General features: G+C 47.6%; 1 protein-coding gene across 4 annotated transcripts in view; it reads right to left on the bottom strand.

Moving 5' to 3' along the window:
* Nucleotides 1–27,361, bottom strand: part of NOS3 (nitric oxide synthase 3) — a 39,508-nt gene extending 12,147 nt beyond the window's left edge. The window contains exons 1-19 of one of the 4 annotated variants that reach the window (XM_070767143.1): nt 27,243–27,361; nt 17,437–17,539; nt 17,192–17,337; nt 15,008–15,170; nt 14,582–14,673; nt 14,352–14,493; nt 13,610–13,749; nt 13,033–13,207; nt 12,165–12,266; nt 10,265–10,459; nt 7,991–8,064; nt 7,686–7,830; nt 7,004–7,108; nt 5,599–5,666; nt 3,773–3,889; nt 3,419–3,593; nt 2,615–2,744; nt 1,246–1,324; nt 47–234 (exon numbers count right to left, since the gene is read on the bottom strand). In XM_070767143.1, coding sequence (XP_070623244.1) covers nt 47–234; nt 1,246–1,324; nt 2,615–2,744; nt 3,419–3,593; nt 3,773–3,889; nt 5,599–5,666; nt 7,004–7,108; nt 7,686–7,830; nt 7,991–8,064; nt 10,265–10,459; nt 12,165–12,266; nt 13,033–13,207; nt 13,610–13,749; nt 14,352–14,493; nt 14,582–14,673; nt 15,008–15,170; nt 17,192–17,337; nt 17,437–17,539; nt 27,243–27,304 — 2,401 coding nt within the window. In that variant the 5' untranslated portion in view covers nt 27,305–27,361. Of the gene's footprint in view, nt 1–46; nt 235–1,245; nt 1,325–2,614; nt 2,745–3,418; nt 3,594–3,772; nt 3,890–5,598; nt 5,667–7,003; nt 7,109–7,685; nt 7,831–7,990; nt 8,065–10,264; nt 10,460–12,164; nt 12,267–13,032; nt 13,208–13,609; nt 13,750–14,351; nt 14,494–14,581; nt 14,674–15,007; nt 15,171–17,191; nt 17,338–17,436; nt 17,540–18,713; nt 18,769–25,861; nt 26,382–27,242 lie in introns of those variants that run through there. The other 3 variants (XM_070767146.1, XM_070767144.1, XM_070767145.1) reach the window with 3 other exon arrangements.
* Nucleotides 27,362–27,734: the final 373 nt, after the last annotated feature.

Genomic DNA, 27,734 nt, shown 5'->3' with positions numbered 1-27,734 from the left:
CAACAAGCTCCAGCCCCCGGGACTCCTCCCCCTTCCCGGTTCTCACCCTCGGTGCCCGCCTCCAGGGTTTCCACAGCGACAGGCTCCTCAGCCGGTGGAGGGTCCTGGACCAGCTGCATCAATGCCTCGACCAACTCTGGCTGGTTGGCAGGGAAGATGCTGATGTGGTCGCCTGGTTGGTACTGCAGCTCCGGCTGGTCTCCTGTTTGTAACCGTACCAAGATGGTGGCACGGCTGCGTGGGAGGGGGGGCAAAGCATTGGTGAGTGTGGAGGGGGACCCCCTCCCGCGCCATCTGAAGTGGCGCCAAGAGGGCTAGGATCAAGGGGCAGATGGCTACTACTGGCAGTGCCCTGGAAGGAAGAGAAAGAAAGGAAAAGAAAGAAAGAAAGAAAGAAGGGAGGAAGAAAGAAAAGAGAGAGAGGAAGAAAGAAAGAGAGAAAGAGAGAGAGAGAGCAAGAAAGAAAGAAAGAAAGAAAGGATGGAGCGATGGCGAGAGGGCTAGGATCAAAGGGCAGATGGCTACTACTGCCGGTGACCTGGAGGGAAGAAAAAGAAAGGAAAAGAAAGAAAGAAATACGGGAGGGAGGGAGGAAGAAAGAAAGAAAGAAGAAAGAAACAAAAGAGAGTGAGTGAGAGAAAGAAAAGAGAGAGAGTGAGAAAGAAAGATGGAGTGAGGGAGGAGGCTGGTAGATAGATAGGAAGAAAGAGAGAAAAAAGAGAGAAAGAAAGAAAGAAAGAAGGAAAGAAAAGGGAGTAAAAGAGAGTGAGAGAGAATGAAAGAAAAGAGAGAGAGAGGAAGAAAGAAAAAAAGAAAGAAGGAAGGAAAGATGGAGGGAGGGGATTGGTAGATAGGTAGGAAGCAAGACAGAAAAAAGAGAGAGAGGAAGAAAGAAAGAAAGAAAGAGAGAGAGAGAGAAAGAAAGAGAGAGAGAGAGAAAGAAAGAAAGAGAGAAAGAAAGAAAGAGAGAGAGAGAAAGAAAAATAAAAAAGAGGAAAAGGAAGAAAGAATGAAAGAAAGAAAGAAGATAAAGAGAGTAAGAAAGAAAGGAAGGAATGAAGAGAAGGATAGAAAGAAAGGAAAGATAGAAGAGAAAGAAAGAAGGAAAGAAAGAAGAGAGGAAGAAAAAAAGAAAGAATGAGAGAGGAAGAAAGAAAGAGAGAACCCTTCCTCCCACCTCCTACCTGTAGTAGAAGAGGGAAGAACACCTCCCACCCCACCCAACCCCATCCTGAGGATTCTCACCCGGAATCGGCACTCTGCAGGTTCTTGACCGAAACGACGTAGCACGGGAAGACTTTGCGTTTGTGCATCTTCGTCAGATCTGGAGCGAGATGGGGGCCACAAGGAGAGACCAAGAGATGGCTCAGCCACACAAGTGGGGGGTCTGCGTCTTATGTATCACCTCCCTTTCAACCAGGGTCTCCCCCCCACACGCCAAAACCGATCGTTCCTGGTCGGAAAGGTCCCTCCGACATGTTGAAGGACTGAGTGTACGTCAGCGCATCAAACGGGATGGAGTGGTACCTACTACTTACGAACCTCATTCGTTTCATGACCAGGTTCTGAAGTAGGGTTCTCCCTGCCTTTTCTGGCCCTGTTTCCTGCCAGGAGATTCTTAGGGAGGCCCCCCAGAGGCTTCTCCCTGCCTTTTTTGGCCCCGTTTCCTCCCGGGAGATTCCTAGAGAGGCCCCATGGAGGCTTCTCCACATCTTTTCTGGCCCTGTTTCCTCCCGGGAGATTCCTAGAGAGGCCCCAAGGAGGCTTCTCTCCACCTTTAATTCCTTATGTGTCTAATCACACTTGGCCAATAAAATTCTATTCTATTCTGGCCCTTTTTCCTCCCAGGAGTTTTCGAGAGAGGCCCCCCCAGAGGCTTCTCCCCACCTTTTCTTGCCCTGTTTCCTCCCGGGAGATTCCTAGAGAGGCCCCAGGGAGGCTTCTCCCCATCTTTTTTGGCCCTGTTTCCTCCTGGGAGATTCCTAGAGAGGCCCCATGGAGGCTTCTCCCCACCTTTTCCAGCCCTGTTTCCTCCCGGGAGATGCCTAGAGAGGCCCAACAGAGGCTTCTCCCTGCCTTTTCTGGCCCTGTTTCCTCCCGGAAGATTCCAAGAGAGGCCCCACGGAGGCTTCTCCCTACCTTTTCCGGCCCTGTTTCCTCCCAGGAGATTCCTAGAGAGGCACCATGGAGGCTTCTCCCTGCCTTTTCCGGCCCTGTTTCCTCCTGGGAGATTCCTAGAGAGGCCCCACAGAGGCTTCTCCCCGCCTTTTCCAGTTACAGTTTCGTAGTCTCGGTTTTGTAAGTGGAAAATGGTTTGTGAAAAGAGGCAAAAGAATCTTGAACACCCGGTTCTTATCTAGAGAAGTTCGTAAGTAGAGGCATTCTTAGGTAGAGGTACCACTGTATTTGGAAGAGGAAGAAGAGTAGGAGGAGGGGGACAGAAGGGATGGTTTCATGTGCTTGCACGCTCGCCTCCCGCACTTCAGGCCACCCATTTTTTCCACGAGCGGCGGCCCAAGTATTGGCGTGCGGATCCGGGGATCAACAATGCCGCCAATCAGAAGGAGAAGCGACAGAGGGAGGGGATGCTCATAGACTCCCCCTCCTCTTCTACCTGCCAGGAGGTCGAAAGCCATGCCGGGTTGTGCCAAGACCCGATGCCGGTTGCGCTTCCAGCTGCAGCGGTTGGAGAAAACCTCGGCCGAGACGGAGTCAGACTCCACACAGAAGGTGTCGCAGGCAGCCTGCGGGGAAAAGAAGCGGGAGGTCGGAGGGGCAACCTCACCACCACCATCCAGGCGCATCTCCCAGGTAGTTTCCATGCTTGCGACCCATCGCGGTGTCCCAAGGTTCCCCCCCCGCAATCATCGTTTGGACATCCGGCAACTGACCTATTGTGCTCCATCCTGGTAAGAAATTCTGGGATGTGTGCGCAGCTGTGCATCACAAAGGCTTACTTCTGCACATGCGCAGCAAATAAAATCTTACACGACACTGGCGCGAGTGAAATTTCACCAATTTTTGTTTTGGCACATGCATGGAAGCAAAAATATCGGCAAAGACCACCAAACTCTCTCTCACGCGCACATCCGCGTGTGACATTTCACTCGCTGCATCTGCACTGAAGCCAAATCTCATGCCGATGGGGTTGTGTGGGCATATGGGATGCACATGCGCGTGTGACAGCCTTGGAGGGCACATTGGTGGTGCCGAAAATGAGCGGCCCTTCAGTGATGATTGTCAATGTGACCGATTTGCTTAATACTCATTGACTAATGGAACGATGGTAGTGATTTGCTTCACCGACATTTGTGAGAAATGTCAAAACAAGCGAGCATCTTGCTTTGTGACAGGAGTCAAGGCCGACCACTGCATGCTTCCACATCCCCCTGCCGGCGATCCACGTCCTGTGCCCCACCTTGAAGACGCTGGAGGCCCAGGTGCGGAAGGACTCCTCCTGGCCGCAGAGCTCGTCCCCTTCACCCAGCGGCAGGATCCGCTCACCGCCCAGCTCCTCCAGCCGTGTGTCCACTGCATGAGCAAAGGCGCAGAAGTGGGGGTATGCCCGCGATCCCAGCCCGAAGACGGAGAACCTGTGGAGAACGAAGGATTTTTGTCGGCAATTGTCAGTGGCGTCATCCCTTTATGGCTCGGCTGAAGCTGCTTTTTTCACGGCCGAGGGAGGGATCTCTATGGGAAGCCCCATCTCCCCGGAGTCTTAGCCCTGCCTCCAGCAAGACCCAGGCTCCTGACTGGCTTTCTGGAAACCCACCGGAGGGTGCCGAGGGCTCCGGCGCAGTCGGTGTTGCTGGATTCGCGGCGTTTCCTTTTCCAAAATGCCACTGAGGGATCTGACTGGGAGATGCTGTTAAAACGCATCTTGTAGCTCCTGAGGGAGGAAGAAAGGAAGGAGAGAAAGAAGAGGGAAAAAGTGAGGGAATGAGAGAAGAAAGGAAGGAAGGAAGGAGAGAAAGAAGGGAAAAAGTGAGGGAATGAAAGAAGCAAGGAAGGAAGGAAGGAAGGAGAGAAAGAAGAAGGGAAAAAGTGAGGGAATGAGAAAAGCAAGGAAGGAAGGGAAGAAAGAAGAAGGGAAAAGGTGAGGGAATGAGAGAAGGAAGGAAGGAGAGAAAGAAGGAAAAAAGTGAGGGAACGAGAGAAGGAAGGATTGGAAGGAGAGAAAGAAGAAGGGAAAAAGTGAGGGAATGATAGAAGGAAAGATTGGAAGGAGGAAAGGAATCAAGAAGAAAATGAGGAAAGGAGAAGGAAGAGAGGGATGGGGAATGAAAGGAAGAAAAGAGTGAGGGATGGAGAAAGGGAAAGAAGGGTTGGAGGAAGGGAGGAAGAAAACAGGGTGGGTGAGAAGGAAGGTAAGAAGAGTGGCAGGGGGAGACGAAAGGAGAGGGAGGAAGGAGATATGGAGGAAGGAAAAAGAGAGGGAAGGAAGGATGGAGAGGGAAGGGAAGGATGGGGAAAGGAAGGAAGAAAAGGAAGAGGGAGGGAGAAAGGGAGGGAGGAATAAAAAAGGAGAGGGAGGGAGGAAACAAGGAGGAAAATAGGGAGGTTGAGAAGGATGAAAGGGAGAGAGGGAGGGAGAGAGGAAGGGGGAAGATAGAAATGGAGGAAGAAGGAGGGAGGAAGGAAGTAAAGAGGGAGGGTGAGAAGGAAGGAAGGAAGAGTTGCAGGAAATGAGGGAGGGAGGGAGGTTGGGAAGGAAGAAAGGAGGGAGGAAGAGAGAGGGAGGGAGAGGGAAAGAAGGAAGAGAGGGAGGGTTGAAGGAGAGAAAGGAAGGAAAAAGAAGGAGGAGAGAGGGAAGGAAGGAAGGAAAGAGACAGGAGGAGGGAGGGAAGGAAGGAAAGAGACAGGAGGAAAGGAAGGAAGAGGGAGGGAAGGAAGGAAGAAAATGAAGAGGGAGGGAAAGAGGGAAGGTAGAAAGAGTGGGAAGGTGGAAGGGAGGAAAGAGGGAGGAAAGGGAGGGAAGGAAAGAAGGGTGGAAAAAGGAGGGAGAGAGGAAGGAGGGAAAAGAGGGAGGGAGGGATTGAGTAAGGAAGGAAGGAAGGAGGGAGAGAGGGAAGGAAGTGAAAGGAGGAGAAGGAAGGAATAACATTGAATACTGTAAATATTGGTAGATGTAAGCTCCAAAATGTACTTAAGCTTAAGGGGGGAGTAAGACTCCATCTTGGGGAGGCTGCTCCAGATGTTTGAGAAAGCAAGTTATGGGCACTGAGGCCCCATAAGTCACCTTCCCGGCCCCCTATCTCCCAAGTATGCTGGACTTCAAGCTCCATAAACGTGGACGGAGGTCCACCACCTTTGGGGAAGGGGGCTTTTATGCCACTGATTTCCTAAAACATGTGGTGGGGTCTTTGGGGGGTTCCCAGTAGAATCCCAGACAAATTGACTCCCAAGGACCTCCCGTCAGCTAGATGCCAGAAGGTCCTTCCAAGCCCTCTAAGAACTCCAACGTCATTCTTTCCATTGGGACTTTGTGCAATGTAGGGTTCCCCCCCCAACCTATTGAAGCCACACAGTCGGTTCAGAGAAGGTCTCAAGTCCTAATTAGGAGAGCGAGAGCGCGAGAGAAGAATTGGCATGTCTTACTTCTGAAACTCCGGCTCAACCGTTCCGAGATAAGGACAGGACATCTCCATCAAGGCCTTGGAGAAACTCTGGAATGAGAAAGAACCAACCAAGGAGAGAAGTGACCTACGGATTAAGGAGAAACTTCATAACGGCAATTATTATTTGGTAGTAGAACATCTCCAGATGTTGTGGGCGGTCCATCACTGAAGGCTTTCAGGAAGGGATGGGACAATGGAGCAGGGTCTTGGAATTGGATTATTCTATGTTCCCCGTATCTGAAGAAGATTTGAGGGTCTTGTTTGGTACAAGGAAGAACCCAACGGGCCAGGACGAGGTTGGTTGTGGAACCTGGTCTTCCAAATGCTTCTATGGACATCCGTCCAACCATCATCCCCAGTGCAACAGGTGGAGGAAGATGGTGGAAGGAATAAAGGGCAGCCTGGTCAAAAGATAGGTGGTGGTGGAGGTCAATAGTTGCCAGGCCTGATGGGTTCATGTCAATTTATCTTCTCATTCATGAGGAACCTCAATCTCCTGGAGAAGAATTTGCTCATTCCAAGGAGCCAGGAGAGGACCTCAAAAGCTTTCCTGGATTTTCTTGGGGTTCCCTCCGCCCTCTTGGAAAAGTTTAGCTTCTCACCTCAGAAGCTTTTTCCATTCTTCAACCTTCTTCCATTCTTCAACTTCCTTCCGTTCTTCAACCTTCTTCAGAACTTTGGAAGCTCCTTGGATGAAACGTTTTCAAAGGAAGAACCCAAAGAATGTCCATGGTTGCAACCACAGGGCAACCATGACCTTGGACAATTAAGAGTCTCCATGCAGGACCACTGTATCTTCTGGAGAAGATCACCCAAAGCTTCCAGATGAGCGCCTATTTCTCAACCTTGGAAGACAGGTGAAAATTCAACTCCCAGAAGTCCCCAGCCAGCCTCTGGATGAATGTTCCTCCATCTTGGTGACTTCAATTCTCGCATTCTCCCCAAAGAATTCTGGGAGTTGAAGTCCATCCATCCTCATGGACTCCTGAGATGAAGGAACCACCAATCTGGAGTCCAGCTGAGGGATTCTGGGAGTTAAAGTCCATCCATCTTCCAAGGTTGAGAAGCACTCATCTGGAAGCTTTGGGTGATCTTCTCCAGGAGATACGGTGGTCCTTTCTGACTTCATGTCTATGGAGATTCTCAATTGTCCATGTCATGGTTGCTTCGTGGTTATAACCAAACATCTTCTTCTTTTGAAAACATTTTGCTTCTCATCCAAGGAGCTTCCGAAGTTCTGAAGAAGGTGGAAGAATGGTAGAAGGTTGAAGAACAGAGGATGGTTGAAGAATGGAAGAAGTTTCACTCCATCTTCCAGTTCCCAAGCTTGGGAGACCCTCATCCAGAGGGTCCAATTATGTCATCCCACACTAGGGTCACATTACCTCTCCGTTCTCAGGTGGGTCCCCATTGCCAAAGGTGCTGGTGACCACCAGAATCAGAGTCTCGTGCTCCAAGGACACCACGTCGTATTCGTCGAGGCACATCACCTGTAGCGGGTGAGATGCAGAAACACAACGAGATGAACATCTTTCCATCTTCACCTGCCACCCACCAGGACCTCCAATTCGTTGAGGGTATCTGCCGAGGATTCCTGAGAGGGAAGGAGCTTGACCATCTGGGGAAAGGAAGGCCCATTCTCCTTCCTTAGGCCCCACATGGCGTCCCTCAGGGAGACGTTTTCTTGGACCAGACGGGAGAAACGGTATCAGAAGGAACCATGACCTGCTTTAGAACAGTTGGGAGCTGCACCCCAGGTCCCTCACTCATGACATGTGTCAAACAGTTGACCAGAATCTTACAATGCAACCTCATCTTTTATTCTCTGAAGGTTCTCTTTGACCGACCAACCTTCTCCCACAATGATGAACATGCAAGTCCAGTGGGCCAGAGACCATGTCCAAACCAGGTGTGGATTCCCTGAACCCAAATCACCAGCTTCTCCTGCCCCAGGACTTCCCCCATAATGCCAGGAAGGTCCTGTTCCATATGTCCCCCACCTTCTTCTCCGAGGAGAACTGGAGGCCAGTGTCCCCAAAAGAAGGAAGGGCTTCCTGGCAGGTTTACCTTGGGGGCGAAGGCCGACTGGAAAAGCTCCTTCAAGTTGAAGGCGTAGGCCTTGGACTTGCCCGTCTCGGAGGCATAGAGGATGGTGGCTTTGACCCGTTGGGCCATCACATGTCCCATCAGCTTGGCGGAGATCTTGACGGCACTGGGGAGGGAAAGGAGAGCGGGATTGGTGATGGGTGGACCCCGGGGTTCCATCCCACCTCCGACTCCAGACAAGGGTCGTGAGACCGATGGGGCAGGTCTTGTTCTTCTCTGATGGTTGACCTTCTAGAGAAGCCAAGAAAATAAGGAAGGGGGCTTACTTGGCAATCTCTTTGAAGGTCTTCTTGCGGGTGATGGTGGTCCCTTTGGGGATATAGGACTTCCAGGGGTCAGCCTGTGGGAAGAGGTTGGAGACCCTCAATGGGTGAAGGCCTTCTCCTGGTGGACTTCCTAACCATCCTTAGAGGTCCCAGAGAGTCAGGGAAGTTGAAAGGGAAGTCAAGGTCTTCCCTTTCAACAGAACCATCCATTTAGGGACCGTGAGATGATCCAGGAAAAGTGACCTACAAGAAGTCCTCAAGCATCGGACATCTCCTCCAGCCATCTCCTTCTCCTCTTCCTCCTTCTTTTCTTGTTTTTCCCTCCTTCTTTCCTCCTTTCTCCTCTTTCCTCCTCCTTTCTTCTTTCTTTTTCCTCCTTTCTCCTCTTCCCCTCTTCATCCTTCTCCTTCTCCACCTCCTTCTCCTCTCTGGTCTTCTCCTTTCTTTCTCCTCCTCCTCCTTTCCTTTTCCTCCTTCTCCCCTCTTGCCTTTCTCCTTCTCTTCCTTTCTCCTATCTGCTTCATTCTTTTTTCCTTTCTCCTTCTCCTTCTCCCTCCCCACTCTTGTCCTTCTCTTTCCTCCTTTCCCCTTCTTTCTTTCTCTTTCCTCTTTTCTCCTCTTCCCCTTTTTGTCTTTCTCCTTCTTTCTTTCTCCTTCTCCACTCCTTTCTTCCCTCTTGTCCTCTCTTCGTTTCTCCTTCTCCTTTCTCCTTCTTCCCTCTTCTCCTCTCCCCCTTTCTCCTTTCTCCTTTTTTCTCCTGCTTTCTCCTTTCTCCTTCTCTCCTCTTGTCCTCTCCTCCTCTTTCCTCCTTTCTTTCTCCCCCTTTCTCCACCAGCTCCTTCTCTTGTCCTCCCTTCCTTTCTCCTTCTGCTTCATTCTTTTTTCCTTGGTCCTACTCTTTTCTCCTTTCTCTTTTCTCCCTCCTGCTTTCTCCTTCTTTCTTTCTCCTCCTCCTTTATTCTCCTCCTCCTTTCCTTTTCCTCCTTCTCCTTTTTCCCTCTTGCCCTTTCTCCTTCCCTTCCTTTCTCCTCCTGCTTCATTCTTTTTCCTTTCTCCTCCTCCCTCCCCGCTCTTGTCCTCCTCTTTTCTCCATTCTCCTTTTTTTCTACTGCTTTCTCCCCCTCCTTTCTCCTTCTCTTGTCATCTCCTCATTTCTCCTTCATTCTTTCTCCTCCTCCTTTTTTCTCCTCCTCCTTATCTTTTCCTCCTCCTCTTTCTCCCCCCTTGCCCTTTCTCCTTCTCTTCCTTTCTCCTCCTGCTTCATTCTTTTTTTCCTTTCTCCTTCTCCTCCTCCCTCCCCACTCTCGACCTTCTCTTTACTCCTTCCTCCTTCCTTCTCCCTTCCCTCTTTCCCAACTCTAGCTTTTGAGCCACCCACTTGTCCTGGGCCACCCATCAGTGAACTGCGCCCACGCTTCTGCTCATGGGTGCTCGCGCATGCACCACCCATGTGCCAAAGAAGCAAAAACGAGCCGAAAATTCATGTGTCACCCCCCCAAAAAAAACAGGAGAAAAAATTAAAAAGGATGTCGACACCCAGAAACCCGTGCTGAGCGCATGAGACCAATGATGTCATCAGCGGGCCCGCTACCAGTGCACCCGTACTGGACCATACCGGTTGGGAACCCATCCCTACCGCGCTGCACAGCCCATTTCAGACATGAGGCAATGCACGAGTCTCGGCAAGGAAGAACGACAGAGTCGAACAGCGGCTCGAGAAAAGTTGTGCTGGGAGGGCAAAAAATGTTGTTCGGGGTGCTGACTAGGCCACGCCCCACCAGGCCAGAGAACCAATCTGGTACCCTGGCCCAGTGCGTGGCCCATTTCAGATGCAGGGCAGTGCACAAGCAGAGTGTCGGTGAGGAAGAATGACAGAGTCGAACAGTGGCTCGAGGAAAGGCTCTGGGAGGGCAGCTAGGCCACGCCCCACCAGGCCACTAGGATGGAGGACCCACCTGGCACCCCCATTCTGCCACGCAGCCCGTTTCGGACGCAGGGCAGTGCACGGACGGAGTCTCATCAAGGGAGAATGACGTATTTGACTGGCGGCTCGAGGAAAGGCAAAAATGTGATTTGGGATGCTGGCTAGGCCACGCCCCACCGGGCCACTGGGATGGAGAACCGATCTGGTACCCCGGCCCATCACACAGCCCCTTTTGGATGGAGGGCAGTGCACGAGTCTCGGTGAGGGATAACGATGGAGTCGAACGGCAGCTTGTGGAAAGGCGCTGGGAGGGCCAAAAACGTGGTTCGCCATTCCGGCTAGTGACTCACCTGGTACCGGAATCCCGGCGAGAGCTGGTAGTTGACCAGCTCCTGGTGGAAGACCGGGGTGAGGCTGCCGGAGATGGGGGGCACCAGCCAAACCCAGTCGGCTGGGCAGCCTCCACGGATCCTCTGCTCGTTCTCCAGGTGCTTCATGAAGGATTCAGCGACGGCGTGGTGGTCCACGATGGTGACTTTGGCCAGCTGTGGAGAAGGAGCAAGAGTGGGAGGGGGGTCCTAACCAAAAGAGAGAGAGAAGGAAAGAGAGAGAGAGAGAGAAAGACAGAAGGAGGAAGGGAGGGAGGGAAGACAAAAGGAAAGGAAGGGAGAGAAGGAAGGAAGGAAAGAAGGAAGGGAAGGAAGGAGGGAAAGGATGGAAGGAAGGAAGGAAAGGAAGGAAGGGATGGAAGGAAGGGAAGGAAGGGAAGGAAGGATGGAGGGAAGACAGAGTGAATGAATGAATTGAAGGACGGAAGGAAGAAGGGAAGGAAGAAAGGAAGGGAAGAAAGAAAGAAAGGAGGGAGGGAAGACAGAATGAAGGCTTTAATTAAAGGACGGAAGGAAGGAAGGAAAGAAAGTAAGAGGCAGGTAGAGAGCGAGAAAGGAGGGAAAGCGAAGGAAAGGAGGGAAGGTGGGAGGAAAGAAAGAAAGGAGGGAGGGAAGTCAGAATGGATGAATGAATTGAAGGAAGGGGGAGGGAGAGAGGGAGGTAGGAAAGGAAAGGAGAGAGGAAGGCAAGGGTGGAAAGAGGGAGGGAGGGAGGGAAAAAGAGAAAGAAGGAGAAAGGAGGGAGGATAGAAGGAAGGAAAGAAAGAAGGAGGGAGGGAAGACAGAATGGATGAATGAATTGAAGGAAGGGGGAGGGAGAGAGGGAGGGAGGAAAGGAAGGGAGAGAGGAAGGCAAGGGTGGAAAGAGGGAGGGAGGGAGGGAAAAAGAGAAAGAAGGAGAAAGGAGGGAGGATAGAAGGAAGGAAAGAAAGAAGGAGGGAGGGAAGACAGAATGGATGAATGAATTGAAGGAAGGGGGAGGGAGAGAGGGAGGGAGGAAAGGAAGGGAGAGACAGGAAGGCAGGGGTGGAAAGAGGGAGGGAGGAAAAAAGAAAGAAGGAGAAAGGAGGGAGGGTAGAAGGAAGAAAAGAAAGAAGGAGGGAGGGAAGACAGAATGAATGAATGAATTGAAGGAAGGAAGGAAAGGAAAGCAGACAGAGGCAGGGGCAGAAAGAGGGAGGGAGGGAGGAAGAAAAGAGGGAAAGAGAAGGAAAGGAGGGAAGGTGGAAGGAAGCTAAGAGAAAAAGAAGGAGGGAGGGAAGACAGAATGAATGAATTAATTGAAGGGAGGAAGGAAGGAAGATTGAAGAGGGGGAGAGAGAAGGAGGGAGGGAAGATGGAAGGAAAGAAGGAAAGAAGGAAAGGGGAGGCAGAGAGGGAGGAGAGAAAGGAGGGTGGAAGAAAGGTCAGAAAAGGTGGGAGGGAGGGAAGACAGAATGAATGAATGAATGGAAGGAAGGAAGGAAGAGGGGAGAGAGAGAGAAGGAGAGAGGGGAAGATGGAAGGAAAGGGGGAGGCAGAGAGGGAGCAAAGGAAGGAAGGAGGGTGGAAGGAAGGAAAGAAAAGAAGGGAGGGAGGGAAGACAAAATGAACGGAGGACTGAAAGGAAGGAAGGAAAGAGGAGAGAGAGAGAGAAGGAAGGAGGGAGGAAAGATGGAAGGAAAGAAGGAAGGAAAGTCGAGGCAGAGAGGAAGGAGAGAAAAGAGGGAGGGTGGAAGGAAGGAAAGAAAGAAAGAAGGAGGGAGGAAAGACAGAATGAACGAATGGATTGAAGGGAGGGAGGAAAAAGGGATCGGGAAGTCTCCACCGCGCCGTCAGCCACTTTCCTTCCTCTGCTGCACTGCTGTGCTCTGCCCCCTACCTGGAAGCTGTGTAGGACGGCCATGTTCAACTCTACCGCCGCCTTGTCCTTCCAGAGTGAGAGAGTGGTCCCTGTGTCCAAGCCCATCTTCTCGGCCACTGTCTGCCATGAGCACGTCGGTTGATGGGGAAGAAGAGAGGGACATTTAGAGGGGAGGATGGTCCAAATGGCAGAGGGAGATTCGCGAGTGTTTAGGAGGGGTACATGGGTGGGGTTTCTTTCTTTCTTTCTTTCTTTCTCTCTTTCTTTCTGACTTTATTTCCTTTGTTCCTCCATTCATTCCTTTCCCTTTCCTTCCTTCCTCTTTTCTTCTCTTTCCTTCTTTCTTTCTTCCTCCCTTCTCTTTCCTTCCTTCTTTCTTTTGTTCCTTCATTACTTCCTTCCTCCCTTCTCATTCCTTCTTTTTTCTTTCCTTCCTTCCCTCCCCTTCCTTCTTTCTATCCTGAGTCAGAAATATTCCCTTACCTGCGAGAGGTCATAGTAGCGGGCCTTCCATCCTTTCTCCCTCCCTTCTTTTCCTTCCTTCCTTTCATTCCCTTTCTTTCTTTCTTACTTACTTTCTTTCTTTCCTTTGTCCCTTCCTTTCTTTCTGACTTTATTTCCTTCCTTCTTTCCTTCCTTCCTTCCCTTCCTTCCTTCCTCTTTCCTTCTCTTTCCTTCCTTCTTTCTTTCTTTCCTTCCTTCTTTCTTTTTTCCTTTCTTCCTTTTCTTTCTTTCTTTCCCTTTCCTTCCTTCCTCCTTCCTTCTCTTTCCTTCCTTTGTTCTCTTTCTTTTTTTCCTTCCTTACTTCTCTTTTCATTCTTTCCTTCCTCCCTCTTTCTTTCTTTCTTTCTTTCTTCCCTCCCCTTCTTTCTTTCTTTCCCCTTACCTGTGAGAGGTTGTAGCGGTGAGTGTCGCAAAAATCCCGCATGCCGATCTCGCAGCCCACGTACCAGCCGCTGAACGGGGCTGCCGGGAACTCCAGCCCGCCAATCTCCAGCAGCATGTTGGCCACCGCCGGGAGGGCATACCAGCGGAGGCTGAGCTCCTCAAACCACGTCAACCTGGAGTAGACGGGACGTGTGACAGGTGAGCAAGGTGTGGACATCTCCAGGAAATGCGCAAGCACCACATAAGTGATGGACGAGCTTCCCTGACAAGGTTGTTCCCAATTCCCCCCACATTGCGTGCACCAAATACTAGCAGCGGTGGTAGGTGAAGCTCCGTCCACATGCTCGACCGCATGCACTCCCGATAGCAAACCGGTAGACTCCGCCCCATGGATCTAAATGTCATCCAACATGGGACTCTGAGAAATCCACTCATAATGTTCTCATCAAAGGATCCTGATCCTTTCGACGAGGTGGTTCTCATCAAAAGATCCTGTCTCCCATGTTCTCGGGGACTTGCCCCACCCTCCTGCACAGGATCTGGGGTGGTCGAGATCAGCCCACCCCCGGACTCACGTGGGGTGGGTGATGGGCACCTCCAACACCAGCTCCGGGGGCAAAACAAAGAGTTCGGGATCCTCATCGGGAGCTTGTAGTAGCAATGGCAGAACATCGAAACGTCCGTAGGGTGGGTGCCAACCGTACTGGATGCAGAGCTAGAAAGGTGGAATGCAAAGAGTTGGCGCAGCTCCCCGTCCCGTCGTCAGCTTTGCCGACAATCCTGAGGCCCTCCCCACATGCGGATACTATGGGGAGACCCTATGGGCCAAGAGGGGACTCTACAAAATGGGATGAGGATGTCCCCATTTTTGACCATTTTTGAGCATTTCTCGCTGTCGATTTTCAATATGTAACAAGCAAAATCAAGTTGTTAAATGAGACCATTGATTGATGAATGTGACCCCCTCGAGGGTCAACTCTTCTTGTCGGGGTTGTTACACACGGTCATCCAATCTGAAAAAACCAACGTCCCGAATCTCGAGTTTGGCAGTAACTCGGAACAGTCGCTAAACGGAATGGAGGTCAAAGACGACCACAACTTCTCCCAGCTTTGGGACTGTTGTAACCTCTGCTCGGTCAGGCGATCCCGATTTGGACACTGAAAACCAACTCACATTTATCATGGTTGCAAGTGTCGCGGGGTCATGCGGGACCTTCCGAGAAGTCCAACCATAAAATGGGGCAAAAGCTGACCACTACGCGACAGGAATTTGCTTAAAAAATCACTCGTAAGTTGAAAACTCCCTTCTCCACTCACCTCGGTGATCTCCACATTGGCTGGATCTCCCAGGATGGAGCCATCGGGCTGCTTGTACCCGGCGTAACGGATGAGTTGTGGGTTCCAGATCCGGAAGTCACCCCGTCCCGCCACCCGTGGGGGAAAAACGGTGATGGCCGACCTGAAGGGAAGGAAACGAGGGAAAAAAACATCTGGATTTTGTCCCTTCCGTGCCACGACCATCAATCCGTGCACACCGTGGGGCTCACCGGAGGTTCCCACGATTGGTGGCGTAGTTGATGTGGGTGCACAGGAAGGTGTACATTTCCTGCGCGCTGGTGATGTCGCGGGCGTCAAAAACCTAGCGGGAAGAAAAGTCAAACAGGGAGTGGGAACGCATTTCTTCGTCGGTACGGGCTCAGAAATTGCCTGCAGGGACTGTGATGAAGGGAGGACCCCCCCCCCCCCCGAGAGATGGATCCTGGTGAGTATTCCATGACGGATAATCTTGGACGTCATGTTTGGCAAGCGAGCCGAGACTTTAGCCGCCTGGTATGCCCCCCTTGCTAGCCGGAATCGGCACATCTTTATTACAGGCATGGATCCACAAGGGGGGGGGGAATAAAATAAAAATGCTCAGACTCCTGACATCTGCCCGGCAAAGGCGCATGGTTTCGATACGTCCACCGCCGCACCTGCAGCTTGTTCCACTGGATGCGGCCCAGGCAGCGGGCTGCGTTGCGCCAGGCGTGCTTGGCCCCGAAAATCAGCTCGGCTTCCAGCAGCTGGTACCTGCCAGTGGTGGCAATCTGCTGCTGCACCTCCTGAAGACGCTGGTGGTGGGCCGGGGATTCGGCACTGTGGAGGAAAGAGAGGAGCATGGGGGGTTCCATGAGGCACTACTCAGCATCCTCAGCTCAAGACGGTGGACGTACGAGGTCGGGAGGGTCCCCGGCTGGCTCTCATCCGACTTCCGAGCCAAGGATAACGACTTGCGACTGCGAAGATCGAAGAAAAATTGGGCAGCACAGGGGGATTTCTGGGGTGGGTGGGGTCCTCGAACACAGTTCCCCAACCTTTTTGGCTTGGCATCCCGCAGTGGGCCAACTCAGGGTGGGGACGATGGGTCTTGGTGCGTCACGTTCCTAACTTGTCTTTGTTGGCCAATTCCGGGTGGGGATGATAGGCCTTGTGTCTCCCATTCCTTATTTGTCTTTGTTGGACACAGCAGGGCCCATCGTCCCCAGCCTACGTTGGCCAATGAAGACAAATTAGGAAGGGGAGACATGAAGGTCCATTGTACCCGGCCTGAATTGGCCAACGAAGACAATTAGGAAGGGGAGACATGAAGGTCCATCATCCCTGGCCTAAGTTGGCCAATGAAGACAAATTAGGGACACTCCAAGGCCCATCGTCCGTGGCCTGAGTTGGCCAATTGAGACAATTAGGAAGGGAGACACCAAGGCCCATCATCCCTGGCCTGAGTTGCCCAATGAAGACAAGTTAGGGACACTCCAAGGCCCATTATCCCTGCCCTGAGTTGGCCAACGAAGACAAATTAGGAAGGGGAGACATGAAGGCCCATCGTCCCCACCCTGAATTGGCCAACAAAGACAAAGTTGGGCCTTGGTGTGTCCCTTTCCTAATTTATCCAGGCGGGGATGATGGGCCTTGGTGTCTCCTATTCCTTATATGTCTTTGTTGGCCTACTCAGGGCAGGGACCATGGACTTTGGTCTCTCCCTTCCCCTTATTGAACTTCTCCTTTTCCCACGCCAGTCGGCGAGTAGAATTTTTCCCAACGGGATGTTATTCCAAGGGGGGGGGGGGCAACCAGAGAGGAAGGAGCTCTGATAAGACATCTGGCTGTCAGGCACAAACAGGAGTGACAGCCTTCCTGTGTTTGGGCAAGGGGGGGGGGCGGTGGGCAGGGGTTATTTTATCTCTATGTCATAATTTGGGTTATATTATCTATGCGTCCTAATTTGGTTTATATTATCTATATTATAGATATAACATAAGCCAAATTATGACACGTATGTAATATAACCCAAAATATGACATAGATAATTATGACGCCTAGGTAATATAACCCAAATTATGACATAGATATAATATAACCCAAATTATGACGCATATGTATGCGTCATAATTTTGGTTATATCATCTAGGCATCATAATTTGTGTTATATTATATCTGCATCATAATTTGAGATATATGCATCATAATTTGGGTTATATTATATCTACCTCATAACTTGGGTTATATATACACTTCATAATTTGGGTTATATTATATCTATGTCATAATTTCAGTTATGTTATCTATGCGTCCCAATTTGGATTATATTATCTATATTATAGATATAACATAACCCAAATTATGCCACATATGGAATATAACTCAAATTATGACATAGATATAATAAAATCCAAATTATGACGCCTAGGTAATACAACCCAAATTATGACATAGATATAATATACCGTAATCCAAATTATGACGCCTAGGTAATATAACCCAAATTATGACATAGATATAATATAACCCAAATTATGACATAGATATAATATAAACCAAATTATGACGCTTATGTATATGCGTCATATTTTGGATTATATTATCTATGCGTCATAATTTGGGTTATATTACATATGTGTCATAATTTGAGTTATATGCATCATAATTTGGGTTATATCATATCTATGTCATAATTTGGGTTATATTACATATGCGTCATAATTTGGGTTGTATGATATCTATGTCATAATTTGGATTATATGATATTTATGTAATAATTTGGGTTATATTATAAACTAAATTATGGCAGAGTTTGGCGGGCAAAATCGAGAGAGGATCTTTTTGGGGGTCTTCCTTACCGCTTCATGGACCCGAAGTAAAGGGCGAGGAAATCCCGGGCCAGGCGAAGGAGTTCTTCCTCCGAGCGGGCGCCATCCGGACCAGAGACCATCTGTTTCGGCACCATGGCGGAGCCCAGGCAGCGTTTGGCACTGCACGGAACCTCCTAGTAGGGGCAAAGTGGACACAGCGGTGGGCAAAACAGATGGGGAGCAGCCCATTTCGTGCCCCCCTTCGGCGCTGACAATGTTGCGGGAACCCTCACCTGGCCAGCTTGGGCGCTGAGCGTGTCATAGAGGATGGCGCCCGTTTGCCAATTCTTGATCCGGGCGTAGCGAGGAGGGTCGGCCAGGCGCTCAGCCGGCGAGCTGCAAGGAGGGAGGAGAAAAATTTGGCGCCCGACACACGGTGACCTCTAAGTTTAAGTCAAGGTCAAGCTTAAGTTTAAGTTTAAGCTGGAGTCGAAGTCAAGTTTAAGTCAAATGAAGTCAAGTCAAAGTCAAAGTCTAAGTCAAGTTTAAGTTTAAGGGTAAGTTTAGGTTTAAGTTTAGATTTAAGTCTAAGTCAAAGTCAAGTTTTAGTCAAGTCAAGTCAAATAATGTCATGCCAGGTCAAAGTCAAGTTTAAGTTTAAGTGTAAATTTTAAGTCTAAGTCAGTCATGTTTAAGTAAAGTCAACTCAAGTCAAATGAAGTCAAATTATGGATGGATGGATGATGGATGGATGGATGGATGATTGATAGATGGATGGATGGATAGATAAATTGATGGATGATGGATGGATGGATAGATAGATGATAGATTTATTTATTACTTAGATTTGTATGCCGCCCCTCTCCGAAGACTCCGAAGATGGATGGATGGATGGATGGATGGTAGATGATGGTAAAAGTTAAAAGTTTAAAAGTTAAAATTTAAAAGAGTTAAATTATTAAATTGATTTGAGTTAAGGTAAATTAAATAATTAAATCAAATTAAATAATAATGATAATAATAATAATAATTAGAATTAGAATAATTAGAAGAAATTCAGAAAATTTGCAAAATAGAAACACCAACATCTGATCTGGCACCAGTAGAAGCTCCAATAAGATCTGGAGTCACTACACAACTGGAACCTGATGAAAACTTGGAAAGACAGCAAGAAGACCGCGTTGAAAAAGCACTCCGTGACATCAAACCTTCCCTATCAGTCGGACCAGACATTCTTTGCGCATACTTCCTGAAAAAACTTTATTCTGCTATAGCTGAACCTCTAAGCATTATCTTCCAAAAATCCTTCAGGACCAGCACACTCCCCAAGCTATGGTCAAAAGCAATGGTCATCCCCATCTTTAAAAAAGGAGACCCTTCTCTCGTTGACAACTACAGACCAATATCACTATGCTGCGTCTCATGCAAAATCATGGAATCAATTATAAATCAATCAATTACCCTTTACTTAGAATCCAATAACCTACTCTCGAACAAACAATTTGGATTCAGAAAGAAATTATCCTGCAACCTACAACTACTTCACTGCAAAAACATTTGGACTACCCACCTCGACCAAGGAAAATCCATTGATGCAATTTATATTGACTTTTGCAAAGCCTTCGACTCAGTGGTCCATGACAAACTACTCCTAAAACTCAAATCCTATGGCATCTCAGGATTCCTCCACAGCTGGATTACTTCATTCCTGTCAAATAGGCAACAAATTGTCAAAATTGGAAGCACCATTTCCACCCCATCCCTGTGAAGAGTGGAGTTCTCCAGGGCAGCATACTAGGTCCTACTTGTTGCAGTATAGCAAGTTATGTTAGGATAGGATTTTTATTAAATCTGGATTTCTAGCATAAAAATATATATACTCTGCCTGACCCTGATTCTATAAAACCCAGGACAAGGAAGGGCAAAAAACTCGCCTAATCTGCATTCCTGGGAACTCAGAATAAACATCTCACTATAAACAAAGTTTTCACCACTCTGGACAGGACATTATAGGATCAAAGGGGGAAGTTTCATTGCCTGGAGCACACAAACAAATTGCAGGGCAATTAAGAAAGATTAAGCCAGTTAAAGAAGGAACCTTCAGAGGAATTAGGTGCGAATAAACATCTGCTTTTAGGAAGTTCCAAGGAGATTGTTTCTTGATATCTATGGGAAAGGAAGAACTCAGGGCATACGTTTGAAGCTGTATGGTTGATGTATCATTTGACATGTATATGAAATTATACCCCATTTCCTTATGTTCCTAAATAAAAAGGAGCGCATGGCTCTACACCATGTCACTTCACCCAGAGAGAGAATGTGTCCAGGTTCTACTTTCTAGGATTTGCATTCGTGGGTGACCCCACACCACGACCATGGTATCCTTCTGCGCCGGCTGGAGGGGTTGGGAGTGGGAGGCACTGTTCTCCAGTGGTTCTCCTCCTACCTCTCTGGTCGGTCGCAGTCGGTGTTAGTGGGGGGTCAGAGGTCGACCTCGAGGTCTCTCCCTTGTGGGGTGCCTCAGGGGTCGGTCCTCTCCCCCCTGCTATTTAATATCTACATGAAACCGCTGGGCGAGATCATCCAAGGACATGGGGTGAGGTATCATCAATATGCCGATGATACCCAGCTGTACATCTCCACCCCATGCCCAGTCAACGAAGCAGTGGAAGTGATGTGCCGGTGCCTGGAGGCTGTTGGGGCCTGGATGGGTGTCAACAAACTCAAACTCAATCCAGACAAGACGGAGTGGCTGTGGGTCTTGCCTCCCAAGGACAACTCGATCTGTCCATCCATTACCCTGGGGGGGGAATTATTGACCCCTTCAGAGAGGGTCCGCAACTTGGGCGTCCTCCTCGATCCACAGCTCACACTAGAGAAACATCTTTCAGCTGTGGCGAGGGGGGCGTTTGCCCAGGTTCGCCTGGTGCGCCAGTTGCGGCCCTACTTGGACCGGGAGTCATTGCTCACAGTCACTCATGCCCTAATCACCTCAAGGTTCGACTACTGTAACGCTCTCTACATGGGGCTACCTTTGAAAAGTGTTCGGAAACTTCAGATCGTGCAGAATGCAGCTGCGAGAGCAATTATGGGCTTCTCTAAGTATGCCCATATCACTCCAACACTCCGCAGCCTGCATTGGTTGCCGATCAGTTTCCGGTCACAATTCAAAGTGTTGGTTATGACCTATAAAGCCCTTCATGGCACTGGACCAGAATACCTTCGGGACCGCCTTCTGCCGCACGAATCCCAGCGACCGGTTCGGTCCCACAGAGTTGGCCTTCTCCGGGTCCCGTCGACTAAACAATGTCGTCTGGCGGGACCCAGGGGAAGAGCCTTCTCTGTGGCGGCTCCAACCCTCTGGAACCAACTCCCCCCTGAGATTAGGATTGCCCCCACCCTCCTTGCCTTTTGCAAACTTCTTAAAACCCACCTCTGCCGTCAGGCATGGGGGAACTGAAACATCTCCCCCTTGCCCATGTTGTTTTGGTATTAGATTGATTGTATGTGTGTTTTGTTTATTTGTTTTAATACTTGGGGTTGTTTTTGTGAATTTTTAGCTTAAAACTGAAATTGGATTGGTGGGTATTGGATTGTCATTATATATTGTTTTTTTTGTCTTGCTGTGAGCCGCCCCGAGTTTTCGGAGAGGGGCGGCATATAAATCCAATAAATCTAATCTAATCTAATCACACACGGCTGGGTTGCTTTTAGCCCCTTTTGAGGACATCGTCTTCATTGGGGACTTTGACAGCATCCACACCTACTCTTTTCATTCTCTACATCAACGACCTCTGCAATCATATCACAAGCAACTGTGTTCTTTTTGCCGACGATGTAAAACTTTTCAACACCATGGACAACATATTTACTCTCCAAAAAGACCTCGACTTAGTCTCCGATTGGTCTAACACCTGGCAACTTCAAATATCAACCAACAAATGCTCTACCCTCCACATCGGCAAAAAGAATCCTAACCTCATATATAAACTGAACAAACAAATTCTCACAGCCAACCCACACACAGTAAAAGAGCTTGGAATACTAATATCAAATGACCTAAGTGCTAAAGCCCACTGCAACAATATCGCCAAAAAGGCTTCTAGAGTTGTTAACCTGATCCTACGTAGCTTCTGCTCTGGGAATCTCACACTACTCACAAGAGCCTACAAAACTTTTGCCAGACCCATCCTAGAATACAGCTCATCTGTCTGGAACCCATACCACATCTCGGACATCAACACTCTTGAAAACGTCCAAAAATATTTCACCAGAAGAGCTCTTCACTCCTCCACTAGAAACAGAATACCCTACGAAAATAGACTAACAATCCTGGGTCTAGAAAGCTTAGAACTACGATGCCTAAAACACGATTTAAGTATTGCCCACAAGATCATATGCTGCAACGTCCTACCTGTCAATGACTACTTCAGCTTCAACTGTAACAACACAAGAGCAAGCAACAGATTCAAACATAATATTAACCGCTACAAACTTGACTGTAAAAAATATGACTTTAACAATCGAGTTGTCGAAGCGTGGAACTCATTACCAGACTTAATAGTATCAACCCCTAACCCCCAACATTTCTCCCTTAGACTATCCACGATTGACCTCTCCAGGTTCCTAAGAGATCAGTAAGGGGCATACATAAGTGCACCAGTGTGCCTTCCATCCCTTGTCCAATTGTCTTTACTTTATCTCATATATCATATATATTTTCTTCCTTTCATATATCTTCTCCTCTATTTTATATTTTTCTTTATATATATTACCTCATGTCTATTCTCTTCTATGTATTGTGTATTGGACAAAATAAATAAATAAAAAATAAAAAAATAAAAAAGCTGCAGATGAGACACTTGACACTACAACTCAAAGGCAGCAAGAACTTAAGGACCAAATACTTGCTCATGCAGGGTTCAATGCAGAGCGAAAGAGACTGCCAGCCTTAAAAAACATGAGCAAGAAACGACTTGTCCCACTGATGGAAGATATTAACTCTGCACTTGCAACTGTCAATGTAACTTCAATTGAAGAATTGAATCAGCTTGCCTACCGTACAGCTGTGATAGTAACTGAAGAACTAGGGTTACTGCAACAGAAACCAACTGGAAAACCAACTGGAAAACCAAAATGGAAAATTCGACTAGAACTGAAAATCAAAAGCTTGAGATCAGATGCAAGTAACTTGAAGAACCTTAAGGAGCAGAAACTGAACAATCAGAAAATCAAAGACTATTTGACAAAAAAGTACTGGCTAAGTACAAGAAAGATCGAGGAAGCTCTGGAAATTGTAAAGCAGCAGATAACAGCGACAGCCAGGAAAATTGAGCGATGTGAAGCTAGGATCACCCAGTACAGGCAGAATCAAACATTTCAATCCAACCAGAGGCAGTTCTACCAGAACCTGCATCAGCAAACAGATAAGAAAATTGAAAAGCCAGAGGTGAAAATAACAACAAAGTTGTGGAAAGATCTCTGGGAGGTCGAAAAGGACTATAACAGGACTGCTGGGTGGATAAAGGAGTTTGAGAAGGAATTCTCAGGGAGCAATATGCAGCAGCTGGAGATAACACCTGAAATGATTGCAGAAAGAGTGAAGAGGATAAAGAACTGGACATCCCCTGGCACTGATCAGGTGCATGATTTTTGGCTGAAATACCTGACCAGCCTGCATGCAAAAATGGCCGAATTGTTCAACAAAATGCTGCAGACAGGAAATATTAGTGAATGGCTTACAACTGGCAGAACATATTTAATACAAAAAGATGCAGTGAAAGGAGTCATACCAGGAAACTACAGGCCAATAACATGTTTGACGACCATGCTCAAACTGCTGACCATGCTCAAACTGCTGACAGAATTCAGGACTACCTAGAAGAAAATGATATCATGCCAGTGGAGAAAAAGGGCAATAAAAGACAAAGCAGAGGTACGAAAGACCAGCTCCTAAGTGATAAAATGATTTCGGAGAACTGTAAGAACAGGAAAACAAACCTATACATGACCTGGATTGACTACAAGAAAGCCTTTGACTCATTGCCACACAGCTGGATCATAAAATGCCTGGAAGTCATTGGAGTCAATGAAAACATCAGGAAATTCATAGAAAAGGCGATGAAATATTGGAAGACTGAGCTTTTTGTTGGGAAGGAAAGCTATGGACTGATCAACATCAGAAGGGGCATCTACCAGGGGGACTCTTAGTCCCCATTGCTATTCATCATCGCTATAATCCCGCTGTCACTCATCTTACAGAAAACAAACCTACCTACCAAACTGCTGTACATGGATGACCTGAAGTTGTATGGAAAATCAGAAACTGAGATACAGTCACTAACCAACACTGTGCGAATCTTCAGCAATGACATCAGCATGGAGTTTGGCCTGGATAAATGTGTGCCACAGTGGCACTGAAAAAGGGGAAATCACTGAAAGTGAGGGCATTGAAATGCCAAATGGTCAAACCATCAAGTGCCACCAGCCAGAAGCCTACAGATACTTGGGCATCTTGCAACTGGATAATATCAAGCATGGCCATGTGAAAACTGTGATCAGCAAAGAGTACATCCAGAGGACCAGAAAAATTTTGAAGAGCAAACTGAATGGTGGCAACACTATCAAGGCTATAAATACGTGGGCCATATCTGTCATTAGATACACAGCTGGCATAGTGAACTGGACTCAAGCAGAGCTGGACAACCTGGACAGGAAAACCAGAAAATTAATGACTATCCATCATGCACTACACCCCCTCAGTGATGTTTACAAGCTGTATTTACCAAGGAAAATAGGCGGCAGAGGACTTTTGCAAGTTGAAGCAGACAGTGAAAGAAGAGAAGCACGCATTAGCTGACTATGTGAAGGAGAGCAAAGAGTCAGCGCTGATGGAGGTCAACAATAGAAGCTTCTCAAGGTGAAGCAAACTAAGGATCAGTACAGAAAAACTGTAACTCATTGTCGCATGGACAGTTGGCGGAACAAAGCATTGCATGGCCAGTTCTTGGAGACGATTGATGGCAAAGTGGATAAAGAAAAGACCTGGTCATGCTTACAAATGGAACACTCAAAAGGAGACAGAAGGACTAGTACGAGCGGCACAAGAACAGGCCATTAGAACAAATGCTGTCAAAGCCAGAATTGAAAAATCAACAGATGATCCAAAGTGCAGACTCTGTAAAGAAACAGATGAAACAATCAATCACATATTCAGCTGCTGCAGGAAAGATGGCACAGAGTGACTACAAGCATAGACATGATGCTGTGGCACAGATGATCCACTGGAACTTGTGCCGGAACTACCATTTCCCAGTGGCAAAGAACTGGTGGGATCATAAGCCCGAAAAAGTGGTCGAAAATGAGCAAGCAAAAACTACTGTGGTACTTCCGACTTCAGACTGACCGAATTCTGAAGCATAACACACCAGACATCCTGATTGTGGAGAAAAAGAAAGTATGGATCATTGACATCGCAATCCCAGGGGACAGCAGAATTGTAGGAGAAGCAGCTAGAGGAATTAGTGAAATACGAAGATCTAAAAATCGAGCTGCAGTGACTCTGGCATAAGCCAGTGGAAAGTGGTCGCAGTGGTACTTGGCACGCTGGGTGCAGTGCCAAAGGATCTCAGTGGACATTTGAAAACCATCAGAATGGACAAAATCTCCATCTGTCAATTGCAAAAGGCCGCTTTACTGGGATCGGCAAACATAATTCGCCGCTACATCACACAGTCCTAGGTGCTTGGGAAACGTCCGACTGGTGATGAAATACAAAATCCAGCATAGTGATCTCATTTGCTGAGTTGTATTGACATAATAATAGTAGTAGTAGTAATAATAATAATAATAATAATAATAATTTATTAGATTTGTATGCTGCCCTCTCCGAAATTAAGTTAAGCTAAGTTAAAAGTTGTTAAAAGTTTAAAAGTTAAAAGTTAAAGTATTAAATTGAACTGAGTTAAGTTAAATAATTAAATCAATTAAATTAAATCAAATTAAATAATAATAATAATAATAATAATAATAATAATAATTTATTTGATTTGTATGCCAACCCCCAACTGACGTTAAGTTAAGCTAAGTTAAAAGTTAAAAAGTTAAAAAGTTACAAGTTAAAAGTTAAAAGTTAAAACTTAAAATGATAATAATAATATTAATTTATTAGACAGAGCTAAGTTAAAAGTTAAAAAGTTAAAAAGTTAAAAAGTTAAAAAGTTAAAAGTTAAAAGTTAAAAAGTTAAAGTTAAAATAATAATAATAATAATTAATAATAGTTCAAAACTTCAAACTTCAATGTTCAAAAGTTAAAAGTTAAAAGAAGAATAATAATGATACTGATAATAATAATAATAATTTATTAGACTCTTAAAAGTTAAAAGTTAAAATAAATAATAATAATAATAGTTCAAAATTTCAAATTTCAAAGTGAAAAGTTAAAGTTAAAATCGAATTGCGTCAGTTCCATCAAGTGAAATCAGTCAACCAAATCAAATGCAATCAGGGTAATTAACTTAATTAATAATACTAATATGAATAATAATTAATAATATTAATCATAATCATAATCATCCAACCAAATTCAATTAAGAACCCTCCCCTCTTCACTTCCCCCACCATCTTCGCCCCATTTTGGGTCCCGGTGGGGGAATTTTTTTTTCACTTTCTCTCTGCTCCCCCCTTCCTACTAGAGGGAGTTGGGGTTGTCTTCCTCACCTGCCCTTGCTTCCTCCTCCGGGGTCGCTCTCCTCTGAGGTGGAGGGCCGCTGGCGGGAGCAGAGGACACGCCCCCCCGAGGGACCCCCGACCCAATTGCCCATGGCTGGTGCTACTACTTGGCTGCTCTCCGTTGTAAAGTCAGTGGAGTCTGACAGGCAGGAAATCCTGCCTGGGATTTTCTTTTCTTTTTTGGGGGGGGCAGGGAGGAAGAGGAGGAGGAGGAAGAAGAGGAGGAGGAGGAAGAAGAGGAGGAGGAGGAAGAAGTGGAGAGGAGGAAGAAGAGGAGGAGGAAGGAGGAGGAGGAGGAAGAAGAGGAGGAAGAGGAGGAGGAAGAGAGGAGGAAGAAGAAGAGGAGGAGAAGAAAAAGAGGAGGAGGAGGAAGTAGAAGAAGAGGAGGAGGAAGAGAAAGAAGAAGAGGAGAGGAAGAAGAGGTTAAGGAGGGAGAAGAAGAGGAGGAGTGGGTAGAAGAAGTAGAGGAGGAGAAGAAAGGAGGAGGAGGAAGAGGAGGAGGAGGAAGAGGAGGAGAAGAGAAGGAGGAGGAAGAGGAGGAGGAGGGTAGAAGAAGAATAGAGGAGGAGGAAGAGGAAGAAAAGGAGGAAAAGGAGGAGGAGGAGGAGGAGGAAGAAGAAGAAGGAGAAGAAGAAGAGGAGGATGTAGAAGAAGAAGAGGAGGAAGAAGAAGGAGAAGAAGAGGAGGGAGAGGAAGAACGAGGAGGAGGAGAAGAAGAAGAGGAGGAGGAGGGTCTATGTGGGTCTCCTGCTTGAGTAGGGGGGTTGGACTAGATGACTTCCAATGTCCCCTCCCAACTCTTATGGTTCTCTAAGGGTCTCCTGCTTGAGTAGGGGTCTGGACTAGATGACCATCCAAGGTCTCCTCCCAACTCTGATGATTCTCTGAAGTCTCCTGCTTGAGTAGGTGGTCAGACTAGATGATCCTCCGCAGGTTGGAGTCCCCCTCCCTTCTGACAGATCCTCCCCGCCTGGGCTCCACCAGAGCTGGTGTGGTCATTCTGGCCTCCTCCGAGAGCGGAAGAGCCGCGCCCGGCCTTTCCTTCCTTCGTCTTGGTGGCCAGACAACTCCGAGGAGTTTTACACACTCACTTACACCCAACATCACGAGAGGTCTCCTGTTGCGTTTTTTTTCACCCCCCCTCCCTGGATTTTTTTTTTCTTCAAAAATTGGTCTCTTGCTGAGGAGGAAGGTGGGACTAGATGATGGCTGGAATCTGACCCTCCAATACGAACTGAATAAAGACCTCGGTACAATAATAACAAAAGATTTAAGTGCCAAAGCCCCAGCAACAACATCGCCAAGAAGGCTCAAGAGTTGTAAACCTAATCCTACGTAGCTTCTGCTCTGGCAATCTCACACGACTTACCAGAGCTTACAAAACTTTTGCCAGACCCATCCTCGAATACAGCTCATCCGTTTGGAACCCATATCGCACCTCAGACATTAACACCTTGAAAATGTCCAAAGATGCTTCACCAGAAGAGCCCTCCACTCGAAACAGAATATCCTACGAGACTAGACTTTCAATCCTGGGCCTAGAAGTTTAGAACTAAGACGCCTTAAACAAGGTCTAAGTATTGCCCACAAGATCATATGCTGCCAACGTCCTGCCTGTCGGCGACTACTTCGGCTTCAACCACAACAACACAAGAGCACACAACAGATTTAAACTTAATATTAACCACTCCAAACTTGACTGTAAATAATATGACTTCAGTAACTGAGTTCCTTCCTTCCTTTGTCTTTTTCCCTTCCTCTTTTCCCTTCCTTCCCTCCCTTCCCTCCATTCCTTCCTTCTTTCCTTCCTTCCTTTCCTCTATACCTTCCTTTGTTCCTTCCTTCCCTCTTTCCTTCCTCT

The sequence above is a fragment of the Erythrolamprus reginae genome, chromosome Z (assembly GCF_031021105.1).
Source record: "Erythrolamprus reginae isolate rEryReg1 chromosome Z, rEryReg1.hap1, whole genome shotgun sequence".
Taxonomy (NCBI): domain Eukaryota; kingdom Metazoa; phylum Chordata; class Lepidosauria; order Squamata; family Dipsadidae; genus Erythrolamprus; species Erythrolamprus reginae.
The sequence above is the reverse complement of the archived record's forward strand: the minus strand, read 5'-3'. Positions and strand labels throughout refer to the sequence as shown.